The 13,997-nt window shown below is 43.7% G+C and overlaps 2 protein-coding genes across 2 annotated transcripts in view; one reads left to right on the forward strand and one right to left on the reverse strand.

The window, feature by feature from the left end:
• The first annotated feature begins 982 nt into the window (after positions 1 to 982).
• On the forward strand, positions 983 to 3,274 carry LOC150046905 (MARVEL domain-containing protein 3-like). Its single transcript, XM_090357054.1, has 2 exons — positions 983 to 1,049; positions 1,622 to 3,274. Exons 1-2 carry the CDS (start codon positions 983 to 985, stop codon positions 2,257 to 2,259), a joined length of 705 nt encoding a protein of 234 aa, XP_090213180.1. The 3' UTR covers positions 2,260 to 3,274.
• Positions 3,275 to 5,221: 1,947 nt separating this feature from the next.
• Phlpp2 (PH domain and leucine rich repeat protein phosphatase 2) overlaps positions 5,222 to 13,997 on the reverse strand; it is a 66,390-nt gene continuing 57,614 nt past the window's right edge. Inside the window, exons 18-19 of the mRNA XM_090357325.1 lie at positions 13,231 to 13,462; positions 5,222 to 10,677 (exon numbers count right to left, since the gene is read on the reverse strand). Coding sequence (XP_090213451.1) covers positions 9,523 to 10,677; positions 13,231 to 13,462 — 1,387 coding nt within the window. The 3' untranslated portion in view covers positions 5,222 to 9,522. The remainder of the gene's footprint in view (positions 10,678 to 13,230; positions 13,463 to 13,997) is intronic.

Raw genomic sequence — 13,997 nt, forward strand, 5'->3', positions numbered from 1 at the left:
GGCTGGCTTTGAACCACAATCCTCAGATTTCAGCCTTCTGAGTATCTAGGATTACAGGCATTAGCCACTGTACCTCACTGTACCTGTCTGGCTCTCCTTTGGTTTTTTAGAACCATATATTGCAGAGGCAGAAGTTGAAGTTCAATTATGGATCCACAAAAACAGCCCCATTCAACAAGATCCTAGTTGTGGCATTAAAGATCCCATGTGCCCTTCTGAGCCTCCTCTTTCACAAAGCTCTGCTGTCTTTGGAGAGATTTGACCTACCCCAACTTGAAAATTAGCAATAGCTGGCTCTGGTGGCTCCCTTTTCTGCCCTGCTGGTATGGTGTGATGTGGTCTGATGTGGTGTGTTTTCTATACTAACAGCCTGTTTGGAAATGTCTCTGTTGTGGGGAGAGAGTAGCCAATACTTAAAGAGCCTGGGTAAGGAGTAGGCCATTTGGGCTTCGTGTTATTTGAATTTTAAATGAGAGCAGCTCTTCAATTCTCAATCCCCTAGCTGCTGTGTCCCCCGGCTCTCCAGGAATTTGTGTGGGCCCATGGGAGATAGGATCAGTGAACTTAACTGCTGTTTCATAATTTGTTCTTTAGTTGTTTCTTTAACTGCTCTGATTATACACTTAACCCCCTTTTCCCCCCCTGTATTGTTGACAGCTATCCTAACGTGGGATGTTTGTTCCATTTCTTCTAAAGTTTAATGTCCTTCCAGTTTAGGTACATTATTGCCAGAAGAATTGCTGGAAACCTGGCATAAGTGGTAGAATGCCAGCTGAGAAACATCGCCATCCATGTGTAACTTTCCATGACTTCTGAAACATTTACCATAGTCATTCCCTTGATATCCACAAGGGATTGGCCTCCGAATCCCTGGCAGGTACCCCTAGCAACTGTCCATCTTCAACCCTTTCTCATAACTTGACCTATTGAGACTCTTACATAAGCAGAGTCATCGAGAACACAATTTCCCTTGAGACTCGTCATGCTGTCATTCCAGAGCCTGGCTAACTATTCTGGCAATCACCTACCAAAGGACATGGTGATTGCCAGTATTTTGCTATTGCAAATAAAGGTACTAAGAACACTCGTGTACATGTTTTTGTGTGGATCAATGTTAACTTTTTTTCTTTTTTGAGACAGGTTCTGGATATGCTTCCCAGACTGGCTTCAAGTTCATAATCCTGCCTCAGCTTTCTAAGTTTTTATTTCCCAGATATGCCTAGGCTACCTAGCCAGACCCTGTCTCAAAAAAAAAAAAATCTGCCCCAAATTTTTCAGGGTAGCATGTTTTTTTTTCCCCAAACATGTATTAAAAACCAAACCACCCCAAACAAATCAAGAATGTTACTGTTGGTGCCTCTGCCAGTGTTTTGTTTTGTTTTGTTTTTTTGCCAGTACTGAGGCTTAAACTCAGGGCCTGAGTGAGCACTGTCCTTGGGCTTTTCTATGTATGCAGTGCTGAGGAATTGGACCCGGGTCTTCGTGCATGCTAAGCAAGCGCTCTACCACTGGGCCAAACTCCCAGCCCTCTGCCAGTGTTCTTAAACACAGGCCAGTACACGGGTCTGGTTTGCTGTGGGTGAGAGACCAGTATTCATCCCTGACTCTCTCTCCCCCGCAGGTGTGCTGCAGATAGTGGAGGTGATTCTGAATTCAGTGGTTCTCATGTGCATCGTGGCCTCCTACTTTGTGCTCGCAGGATTCAGCGCCAGCTTTGCCAGCGGTGGTGGCTTTGGGAACAACTATTACTCACCATTTGAGGGCACAGAGTTGGAGCAGGTTCGGCAGCTGGACCAACAGTACACAGTCCTCCGGTCACCTCTGATATATGGTGGTGTGGCTGTGTCTTTGGGTCTGGGGGTCCTCACCATGGGTGTTTTACTTCAAGGAGCCAAGAGTCTAGCAAAACTGTCGAGGAAGTGGCTCCTCACCGAGGCCACCTTCAGCCTCCTGGCCGCAATGGGCTACTGCGTAAGCATTGGTGTTTACCTCCACGTGGCTTTGCAGATCAATGCCACAGACACATGCAAAACAAGAGAAAGGCTCTACGCCCGCAAGGGCCTCACCTGGATGAACTGCCAGCTGGCCGGGACTGACGGAGCCGCCGCCACCTTTGCTTGTCTTCTGGTGATTATGTATGGTGCCAGCGTGGTGCTGGCCCTGCGAAGCTACCGAGAACAGAAGCTCTACAAACACAGCCAAGAACAGCACAGAAATTACAGTGACACACCAGAATACCTGTGGTCTGGGACACTCTAAGAAGATCCAAAAATACGTCGGTATACCCCCATCATTTCCTTCAGAAAGGCAGGTTCTTTGCAACCACACAGTGGGCCACTCTGGGTTTCACATACTTGATTTTTTAGAGTGCTCTCTTTCATTTGTTACCAGTGCAGAGTTAAGTGATTTTTTTTTCTTGGAAAGGATAGTAAGTCATTGTTGGCTAACTCAATGAGAGCTTGAAAAAAAATACCCATCTTTAATGCAAAGAGCACAGGTACTAGGCTCACACTGTAGTGGGGCTCTCCTGACCTGGTAAGGTAACAATGTTAGTAGCTAATTAGCAGAGAAATTCTAAAAGTGAAAGCTACATGTCAGAAGACAGCAGGTCCAGTATTAAGATGGAAAAATCATTAAAAAAAATTTCCATTCACTGATAAGAGGTTGAACTCAGGACCTTTCATTCTTACTTGGCATTGTTTGCTTGTGACTGGCAAGCTACTATTGGCACCATGCCTCCGGTCTACAGACTTTTCTGCTTGCGCTGGCTTTCAACTGTGATCCTCCAGGTCTCAGCTTCCTGAGTAGTGAGGATTAGAGGCCTGAGTCTTGTAAGAATGAATTCTAAATCACTCATTATGCTTTCTCCCTTTGAGAGGGCTGTATGCTACCAAGCAGACTCTTCTTTAGGGAAGGGAAGTTGGGTTCCTGGCACAACGGAAAAGAAATGCTTTACCAAACCCTCAGACTTCCTGCCAGCTGCTCCAAAGTCATTTCCCTGTATGGCAAGACATTCCATAGGAACTGAGTCTTGAAATAGTTTATAATTTTTTTTAAAAAATAATGCATACTAATAATGAGAAAATTCACTTCTTAAGTGTGTCAATGCAACTGATTTCAAAGATGAAAGTTAATTTTACTAGAATACACAGGTTTATCAAAGGCCTCTTTATTTCTGAATTTGCTGTCAGTGCCAGAGAAAGCCTTTGAAGGTAGATGGTAGTTGGTCAGTGCCCTAAACTATCTTCATAATGTAACATACCTCTAACATTGAGCCTTGAAAATAAAATTCTTAAGTAATTTCAATCTCAAGTACTTTACAACTACCTGCTGTTATACCTGAGACCTGGTCTCCAAAATACCAGGTTATAGCCGATCAATTACCAGTAACACATTCTTGTTACTGCAAGGCTTTTTTTTCTTTTAAACAACTGCCTTTTAATAGCTAATCCAAACAAAGGGTCAGAAGTAAATATGGAGGAACCTGGAAAAGAAAGCACGGGGGAAAATGAACACCTGGAATCTATATTGCTTGGTTGAAATAAGTCTGCTGTGTTGCAGGAATGTGCAGCCTTCAAGTCGAGGTTAACCTGAAGCATTTGTGGCTGTCTTATGCAAGGTTCATTGAGTGGTAAAGAAATGTAACAACAAAAATCAAATGTGCCCTTCAAAAACAGCACCCCAACATGCACTATTCTCTCCTAACATTTACTCCCTGCAACATGCTCCTACTAGATCTGTGTTCATATTGAGTCCTGTGCTGGATTAAATGAGGACTTTGGCCTATCTGATCCCAGATCTGCGCCCAAGCCCAGCTAGGACACTCCTCCTGACCTGTCAGTGGAAGGCAGCAACTCTGCCACACGTCCACTTACCATGTTCAAAATGCTTTAGCTAACGTGATCTGTTCCAGTATTCTCTGTCAGGCAAGCTGGGCAAGGACTTGTTATTCACATGTTACAGCTGAGAGACAACACTTAAGATTAAGAAGTTTAGGGGCTGGGAGTTTGGCCTAGTGGTAGAGTGCTTGCCAGCATGCACGAAGACCCGGGTTCGATTCCTAGGTACCACATACATAGAAAAAAAAAAAAGCCAAAAGTGGTGCTGAGGCTCAAGTGGTAGAGCCTTGAGAAAAATCCAAGGACAGTGCTCAGACCCTGAGTTCAAGCCCAGGACTGGCAAAAAAAAAAAAAAAAAAAAAGATTAAGAAGTTTAGCCAACAGTTAACATTTCTCATTGAAGGCTCACTATGGTGCCAAATATATTACTGTGCTAAAGCAGCTCTTTGTTTGCACCACTCAGGTCACTGGAGACTCCTTGACAGCTCTCAGAAGGGGGTGTTACAAATTTGAACTTGCCCACCCAGCTCTGTGCTCCTGGTTTGATATGTAATTATTTGCTCTAAAACATGCTCTCATTATAGCTATCCACCATGATGTGATACAGCTAAGAAGGGAGCCCAGGACAGTGCTGTGCCCCTAAACCCCCAAAGCTGTGAGCTAAAGAAGCCTCTTCACAAGCAGATTTCCCCATTTTTGGTATAGTGACACATAGCTAACACAAAAGCTGTTGCCTTAACTCACACAAGTTCATATATGTGTTTTCTTACTACTCTTATTCTTCCCCCACCCCACCTTTTGTGGGTCATGGGGCTTGAACTCTGGGCCTGGGTGCTGTCCCTGGGCTCTTCAGCTCAAGGCTACCTACCTAACTCTTGAGCCACAGCCCCACTTCCCTTTTTCTATTGGTTAATTGGAGATTAGAGTCTCACAGGCTTCAGTGCTCTGGCTGGCTTTGAACTGTGATCCTCAGATCTCAGCCTCCTTAGTAGTTAGGATTGCAGGCGTGAGCCACCTCACCCAGCTTTTTTTTTTTTCTTTTCTTGCTATTCCTGGGGCTTGAACTCAGGGCCTGGGCTTGTCCTTGAGCACTTTTTGCTCAAGGCTAGCACTTTACCACTTGGGCCACAGCGCCACCTCCAGCTTTTTCTGTGTATGTGGTTCTGGGGAATCGAACCCAGAGCTTCATGCATGCTAAGTGAGCACACTACCCCTAGGCCACGCTCCCCATCCTACTAATCTTATTTATCCTTCCTTGAAGCAAGGAAAAAGGAGAAAAATCCTAGACTTTTGGTTAAGAACCTAATTTTACATACAAGTTAGGGAAAAAAATAAAGCTTCCCACTAGAATTAAATAACAAAAGCATGAGAAAGATATTCCATTTTATTTTATTTATTATTGTTGTTATTTATTACAAACAATAGATTTGCTGCAACATGCTCTGGCTCATATTATTGAATTAAAAAATTTAACACATTTCAAAAATATCAAAAATACACTATAATGAGTCTTAGGACTACAATACGACAATGATTGCACAAAACCATAAGATATGAGCCCACTGTCTGGATGACATCCATTGGCAACAGTGAGAGAAAACCTTATAGCATTTGGGAGAGGTGTGAGATTTAGAATACAAGGAGCTTATGCTGACTGGCTGATCACCAGATGAGGGAACAGAACAGGTTTGATTGAAGCTGCTTTACTCAACCTAGGAAGTGCTCACCCAGCCACAGGGCAGTCACTAACTGGAGAGAAAGATTAACTTGCCCCCATGGTTGGGGAGTCTAGAAGGCTCCACCCATTAGGAAGCAAACAATGACACAAGACAGTTCTACAGTGATGCTGCAGACATCACCAAATGGCTTGGAGACTAATTCTTCGGAACTGGTACATGTATCAGTATCAGCCAAATGGCTCCCTGTGGGAGGTCTCTTCATTGGTCATTATTGAATAGATAGAGAAGGTGAGCCTGTGGCTTTTCCAAGTACCTGCTTTTGCTGAAGGTCTACATAGAAAGAAGAGCATCAATTGAGAGTCAGTAGATTGACCAAACCTAACTGTTCCATCTTCTGGAAAATAGCACTCTCTACAAACAATTGTAATAGCACCCAGTGATTGATTACCAAGCTTTCACATTTGCTCTTCTGTATGCCAGGAGAATTAGTTCACAGACTTATTGCACACATACACTCTACAGTAGTATAATAAAGCCTTCACTTGGGTAATTCAATGACTTGACTCTAAAAGTAGCATGGTAGCTTTAGATCATACCCACATTCAAATCATATATATATATATATATATATATATATATATATATATATATCTCCTTTGGATAAACTAAGAATATCTTGGCTGGCACACCACATGTACTTTTCTTTCCCTGTGGGACTCTTCAATTGCAGCCATAAGCAGGAGTGTTCTTTCAGAAATTCTCTTGAATTTCTCTATGAGGTGGGAGGTATGCACAAAGACCCAGGAATCATGCTAATGTCAAGGACCTCTAGGCTCTGCCCACTTGGAGAACACACCCACTGGGGCAAAGTACTGGGAAAAGCTCATTTACTTGGCCTTCACTTCATTCAGGTAACATGTCTGCAAAGTACCCCACAGGACAAAAGAGATGCGTAAGTAGTGGGCTGAGACCTTTTTGCGCTCTCTCCCTCCCCCACCCCTCTTTTTGGCCAGGCCTGGGCTTGAGCTCAGGGCCTGAGCACTGTCCTTGGACTTTCTCAAGGCTAGAGCTCTACCACGTGAGCCTCAGCACCACTTCTGGCTTTTTTCTATGTATGTGGTACCGATGAATTGAACCCGGGTCTTTGTGCATGCTAGGCAAGCAGTCTACCACTAGGCCAAACTCCCAGCCCCAGCTTTCTCTTTTAATTCAGAGAAACTGTAGAAGGACTGAGAAGAAATTTCAAAAATGTAGAACCAATTTTGGTAAAGCCTATATTAAAGTTTTCAATGCAACCTAATGGTTTCTAAAAATAACCACATTTGGAATTTCAGAGTTCTGCTGATCAAATAGTAAAAAATAAAATAAAAATAAATAAATAAAATTGTGCCAGTCCTAGGGCTTGACTCAGGGCTTGGGCACTGTCCCTGAGTTATTTGTTTTTTGCTCAAGGCTAGTGCTTCATCACTTGAGCCACAGCTCCACTTCTGGATTTTTTGGTGGTTAACTAGAGATAAGAGGCTCAAGGACTTTCTTGCCCAGGCTAGCTTCAAACCATGGGCCTCAGACCTCAGCCTTCTGAGTAGCTAGGATTATAGGTATAGGCCACTGGCACCCAGCAAATAAATTACTTTTTACAAGACCATGTCAGAATTAGATTTTGAAGGGTTCTAATAAGTAATGTGGGAAACCAAAAGAAGACAAGAAAAAGACTCACAGATAAAAAGACAATTTTTATAAGACTATATACTATTAAAGTGGTACTTTTCCAAAATAACTTAAATTTCTTTTAGACATCACTATTCTATACCCAAAGGTTGTATTGTCTGAGTAGGAAAATGTTTTACATCGTTCATCATTACCATCTTGAGTTTTTCCTTTACTTTTCCCCCTTTTTCCTCATATAAAAATAAGGTGATGCCAGATGTCAGTGGCTCACGCCTGTAATCCTAGCTACTCAGGAGGCTGAGATCTGAGGATCACAATTCAAAGCCAGCCCAGGCACTTTAAGTCCATGAGATTCTTATCTCCAATTAACCACCAGAAAGCCAGAAGTGGCGCTGTGGCTCAAATGATAGAGTATTAGCCTTGAGCTGAAGAGTTCAGAGGCAGTGCCCAGGTCCAGAGTTTAAGCCCCATGACTGTCTCCTCATCACCCCCCCCCCAAAAAAAAATAAGGTGACAATACACTATTGTCCCATCTATACTGAGTATGAGCCACCATGTTCTCCACTTCAAATCAAAGACCTGAGTTCTAACATTTTTCAGTAGCTGGCCAGTGGTTTGGCAGAAGGAAGTCAAATGTCCCTAACTCACTGGGGACTCAAGTTCAGATACATAGAGGGCTAAACACTGGGAAATCATTGGAGTGATGCCTGTCTCCCAGGATCCACCCCCACTGATACATGCACGTGGGCACAGGGTCTGCGAAAGGATGAAGACAGAACTACTGTGGACAGTTACCTGGTTTTCAACTATTGCTTTAAACAAAAACTCCCCCCCCCAGACCCACAAAGGGATAAATACATGTTTCCAATCTTGCATTTAACGTGTTGTTTCAAATGAAACAAATTAAAACTGGTTCATTCTATTTTCCCTTCAGTTGTAAAATGTTCCAAAACATCATAGCACATTTCCCATTCGGTAAAATTAAGGGATGCTAAAATTTACAGGAGTAAATAGGAATTGATTTTCCTAAGTAAACCTTTTAATGAATAAAGCAACAGAAATATGGAAGAAATTGCATTTTAGTAGGGCTACGCAGTATATGCAAAACGAAACAGGATTTCTGTAAGCTTAGGAATTTCTCAATTGAGATTTTCTTATATTGGTATTGAGCCCGATTGCTTTGAAACAATGTTTTCTGTCAGTGATGTTTGGAAGGGTCTTCTGTCAAATATTGGCTCTTGAAAAGGAGAAGGAACGAGTCTACTATGTGAGCTCACCCACCCATCTGTCTTCAGTCAGCTTCCATCTGTTTCGCCGCCATCCAGGGTAATCCAGGGTAAGTCAAGGTGACTTGAACGCCTGCAGTGGCTGCCTTGGCCCTCCCTGGAAGAGAGGCTGACTGCCATCCGTCAGCTGAATGTCAACGCTACCACATGTTTGGGAAAGAAGCTAATTCCTAAGTGCCTCACTCAATCGGCTGGGACCACAATTCCTAGCAGGTGTAACATTTGTCAAGCAGTGATTCTGTGAGTGGGGGAAACAATCTTAGTTCTCATTTCTTCCCTGTCTTCATTCCCCAAAGATCACCCTGCTGTCCCAAGTTTCTTAGGCCCTTTTACAGTCTGACATCCAACAATTATACCAATTTCCATGACTCTTCCAAGTACCCCCCCGAGAAGGCTCCAACACTCAATTATGTCTGCCTACAGATAAAAGGTGCTGGACTGCTTCTAAGAAGATTGGCTCGAGTGCAGATTCAAAAATAAAAAGTTCACAGTCAATGAAAAGTGCTCTCGTTACATTTCATACATAAATTATCTGTTTGATCAGTTCTACACCCGCAATAAACATCATTTTGAGGCTATATTCTCGTAGAGAAGAAAGAAAAGCCATGTGACTAGTCACATCATACCCCCTTAGTTAGTCTGAGAGTTAAGGTGATTTCTCTGTCACAGAGATCCATCAGCAGCAATTACGAAAAGGAATCAACCTTCAATTACTTCCTCCACAGAAATAGTCCCTTTCCTGCCCAGGCAGGCAAATTTTGAAAATGATCCTAGGAGAGAAAGGGTTAATGGCAGGTGGCAGGACTGATAGAGAACATCTGCTTTCCTCCCAGTAACTGGGAATTACAATGTGGTTAAACATGAAACTTAACACTGGTGGTGGTTCTGACCCATCTAGAGGCAGTCCCTGATACTTCTTACCTTTTTTTGGCTCCAAATTCAACCCCACACATCCATGGTTAGAAACACTGAGGTCAAATACCTCCAGAAGGTCCCTTCCCCAACAGCATTTCACAGACTACCCTCACATTGTGCCCACTGAGGGAAGAATCATAGCGCCGTGTCAAACTCCTCTGGGGGCTCGGTCCGATCCTCTCCACTGGGCTCAGGCTCGGGCCTGCCTTCATGCTGCGGCTTCATTTGCTCCTTCACTTCTTCTTCTAAGTCACGAGGTACAACAAACTGATCCTCTGGCTCCAGTTGAGTAGGGGCAGCAAAGTAACCTGTTTTCCTCTTGGGGGCTTCAGTGGCCACTTCAATGAGGTTCAGGCTGTCCTCGAGGGGCACAATGGAGCCATTGGAGAGCTTCTTTCCATAGAGGCAGGAAGTGGAGGGAGACTTCTGTAACTCCATCTTGTCCCTGCTCATTGGCAAAAGTATGCCACTATTCACACTGTTTTGTCTTCGGATCCCCAAACACAACCCTCTAGCCTGTTCCTCAGGACATGGGATGGAAGAATTCTCTGAAAAGGTGGGAGGAGTGTCAAGATCTCTTCCTTGGCAGCAGTGAATATCTACTTCTACTTCGACCTTGCTGCCATTAGTGATGACCCCTTCAACGGGCTGGTCGTCGTCACTGTCCAGGCCGTTATCTGACTGATTACTAGAGAAGGTCGCACAAGAAGGCTGGCGCTGAAAAACCCCAGAGGTGGGTATTGGGTGGAGGCTACATCGCCGCTCTGGTCGTGGAAGCAAGCCGGCCTCCAGGCCTCCAGTGTTATGTTCATCGGAAGCAGTGGAGCCCACTTCACTGCTCACCTCAGAGGTGGACATTTCACTGCTGAATTCTGAGGCAATACCACTACTAGAGGAAGGAGTGGTGGGCTTGGGGGCATCCTTGATGGTGGTGGTGGAAGCAAATCCCACAGGACCTGGGAGGGTGAGCCCGTTCATTTCACAAGTGCAGCCTTCCTCACCAATGTTCAAATAAACCACCATGGCCCCCACGTTATCCTGACAGCCATAGCTCTGTGCTAATGTGCACAGCTTCTTAGCAGCTGCTAAGGGGTCTTGCACATGACGTACTGCATTGACAGCTTCTGTATATGATAAGTGTTCCCACAATGCTTTGTTTCCCAGAATTAATAATTCATCTTGAATGGTGAGTGGAGTGGAAGATATGTGGGGCTTGGGGAGAATCCAAGGGTAGAGGTATGTGCAGCCTAGCATCCGGGTACAATAGGTCACCCCATTCACTTTGTTGTCCTAGAGACAAACAGAATACAAATTTTGAGAAATAAGCAACAATGACATGCAATTGTCCATCATTGTAGATCACAACATATGGAGACACATAATAAAATACAATTTATTTTGTCCTAGGAGAATTTAAGTAGATATGAAAATAAATGTAGAGGACTGGGAGTTTGGCCTAGTGGTAGAGTGCTTCCCTAGCATGCACAAAGACCCAGGTTCGATTCCTTGGTACCACATACATAGAAAAAAGCTGGAAGTGGTGCTGTGGCTCAAGTGGTAGAGCTCTAACCTTGAGAAAGTCCAAAGACAGTGCTCAGGCCCTGAGTTCAAGGCCCAGGTCTGGCAAAAAAAATATATAGAGAGGCACCAAGAGTGTGGCCTAGTGGTAGAGTGCTTGCCTAGCATGTGCAAAGTCTTGGGTTCGAATCCTTGATGCCATATATATATATATATATCCAGAAGTGGTGCTATGGTTCAAGTGGTAGAGCACTAACCTTGAAAAAAACCACACATGAAAAAAATCTAGATGAAGAGCTTACCCTTCTTACAAAAAAACAATGCAAAATAGTCATAACCCTAAATGTAAAACTCAGAACGACAAAACTTGTAAGGATCACATCACTTGAGGGTATGGATGGGATGGGGACAGACGGGGAAGAATGATGGAAGGGATGATGTTTATCAAAACGTTGAAACCCAACATCACACTTGTTGAATTAAAACCCTTTTGTATAACTACTTAAAAGACAGTAATTTTTTTAATGAAAAAGAAACATGAGCAATCTTGGGTTTGGCAATGAGCTTTTAGATACAACACCAAACACTATGAAAGGGGGAAAAAAAAGGATAAATGGGACTTCATTAAAACTAAAAACTGTTCTGTAGGAGAAGCTACTAGAAGAACAGAAAGATAAGACCCAGGCTAGGGTAGGAAAACTTACAGAACATTTATAACAAAACAGTAAAAAGCCAAGGTGGGGGGGGGCGCTCGGTGGTTCATGCCTATAATCTTAGCTAGTCAGGAGGCTGAGTTCTGAGGATCTCAGTTCAAAGTCATCCCAGGCACAAACAAACCTGAGACTCTTATCTCCAATAAACCACCAGAAAACTGGAAGTGACACTGTGGCTCAAGGGGTAGAGTGGTAGCCTTGAGCTGTAGAGCTCAGGGATAGTGCCCAGGCCCAGAGTTCAAGTCCCACAACCAACAAAAACAACAACAACCAAAAACAGTAAAAATCCAATTTAAAATGGTGAAGAAATCTGAACATAGTGTTTTATAACCAACAATGTTCACATATAATTGCTAATGTCGCTAGGCACTGGTGGCTGAAGCCTATAACCCTAGCTACTCAGGAGGCTGAGATCTGAAGATCTTGCCAGCCAGGGCAATCTCACTCTGTGAGATTCTTATGTGCAATTAACTGCCAAAATATTGGAAGTGGCACTGTGGCTCAAAGTGGTAGAGTGTAGGCCATGAGCACAAAGAGCTTAGGGACAGAGCCCAGGCCCTGGGTTCAAGCTGCACAACCAACAACAACAAGAAAAAAATTGTTAATGTCTCTCTGAAAGCAAAATATTACGTTAATCTCTACAAAAGGAGAAAAAGCTTTTTAAGAAAGCAAATATTGGCAGTGGTGGCTCAGGCCTGTAATCCTATTCAGGAGGTTGAGATCTGAGGATCAGGGTTCAAAGCCAGCCCAGGCACAAACAAACCTGAGACTCTTATCTTCAATTAACCTCTAGAAAATGGGAAGTGGGGTTTGGCTCAAGGGTAGGGTGGCAGCCTTGAGCTGAAGAGCTCAGGGACAATGCCCAGGCCCAGGGGTAAGGTGGTAGCCTTGAGCTGAAGCACTCAGGGACAGAGCCTAGACTGAGTTCAAGCCCCATGACCCACCCCCAAAGAATGAAAGAAAGAAAGAAAGAAAGAAAGAAAGAAAGAAAGAAAGAAAGAAAGAAAGAAAAACTACTCAGGGCTAGGTGTTTGGTCTAGTGGTAAAAGTGCTTGCCTAGCATGCACGAAGACCTTGGTTCAATTCATTGGTACCACATACACAGAAAAAAAGAGCCGGAAGTGGTGCTGTGGCTCAAGTGGTGGAGCCCAATGACAGTGCTCACGCCCTAAGTTCAAGCCCCAAGACTGGAAGAAAAAAAAAAAGAAAGCAAATACTCAATGTTTCGTTGCAGGAAAAAAAACCTCCCTAGAGCATACAAATTCATATGTATATAAGACTTTGCATTTCAGAATGGAGATGCCAAATTGTAGATCTTTGTGTTGGAACAACAAAACAGACAAATTGGAAACTAAAGGGGATACCACATACATTTTACTTGCTAGACATTCATTTACAGGATCATAAACTAAGGTTTTTATTTCTAATTAATTTTGCTAGTCATTAAATGTTCAATGTATTTTCTTGTAGTGTTGTCTGAAATTATATGACTGCAGTATTTATCTGGATTGGATATGATTTAATAGGAAGACAATGGACCTTCACTGCCTCTACACAAAGTGGTCTTCACTAGATTTGGGTGGATGAAGTGATAGTGCAGAGAGAGATGCACCTCTGTTATGATGGCTTTTTGGTCCTTCACCCTTTCAGCTTCCTCTGGGTCCTGTTCCAGGCTGAAGACTTTAGAGAGGGGCAATGGCTTCCCACCACGGCATAGGACAGCTTGGCATGTGCCAACGTTGGCCACAGTCAAACTAAAACTACTTGTTGGATCAGCAGTGTCAGGGCGGATGTAGCACAGGAGGGCAGAGGAGCCCAGCTTCTGGCCAGCCATTCCCAGCTTCCTGCATAGAAAGAAAAGAAAAGAAAGTTTAGAAGAAAGAAGGTAGACCATTATGTCCATGCTGTCCTTGTTTTCCTGCCATGAAGTTATAAGCCAGCCTCAGCCTTACCAGCAGATGCACTTTGCTTTGTGTGGTGGTGATAATGAGAGTTTTGCCTTCCTCAATTGATGGAGAGGGAAAAAAAAAGATTTGAAGAGGTGAACAGGGACAATGCAGGGGCACCTCTCTCTCTCCATATGCTATGTGCCTGATCAGAGAGAAGTGCACCCTAGTGATAGAGTGCTTGCCTAACATGCATGGAAGTCCTGGGTTCGATTCCTCAGTCCCACATCACAGAAAAAGGCAGACGAGGTGCTGTGGCTCTAGTGGTAGAGCCTTGGCTTTGAGAATCATCTGCAGGGCCTGACAATTATTGCAGCACACGCTGATGGGTCCTACTCCAGACTTTCTGATTCCGTGGACAAAAGACTAGCACAACAATCTGCATTTCTATCCATTTTCTAATGTGCTGAGGATGCTAATCTTGAAGGAGCAT

Source organism: Megascapheus bottae, chromosome 24 (assembly GCF_031878675.1).
Source record: "Megascapheus bottae isolate mThoBot1 chromosome 24, mThoBot2.hap1, whole genome shotgun sequence".
Classification (NCBI taxonomy): Eukaryota; Metazoa; Chordata; class Mammalia; order Rodentia; family Geomyidae; genus Megascapheus; species Megascapheus bottae.

Coding starts and splice junctions, on each gene's coding strand:
- LOC150046905 (XM_090357054.1), top strand. CDS start 983: ATGCTGTCATTCCAGAGCCTGGCTAACTATTCTGGCAATCACCTACCA. Junction 1,050..1,621: donor AAAGGACATGGTGATTGCCA/GTATTTTGCTAT, acceptor TCTCCCCCGCAG/GTGTGCTGCAGATAGTGGAG.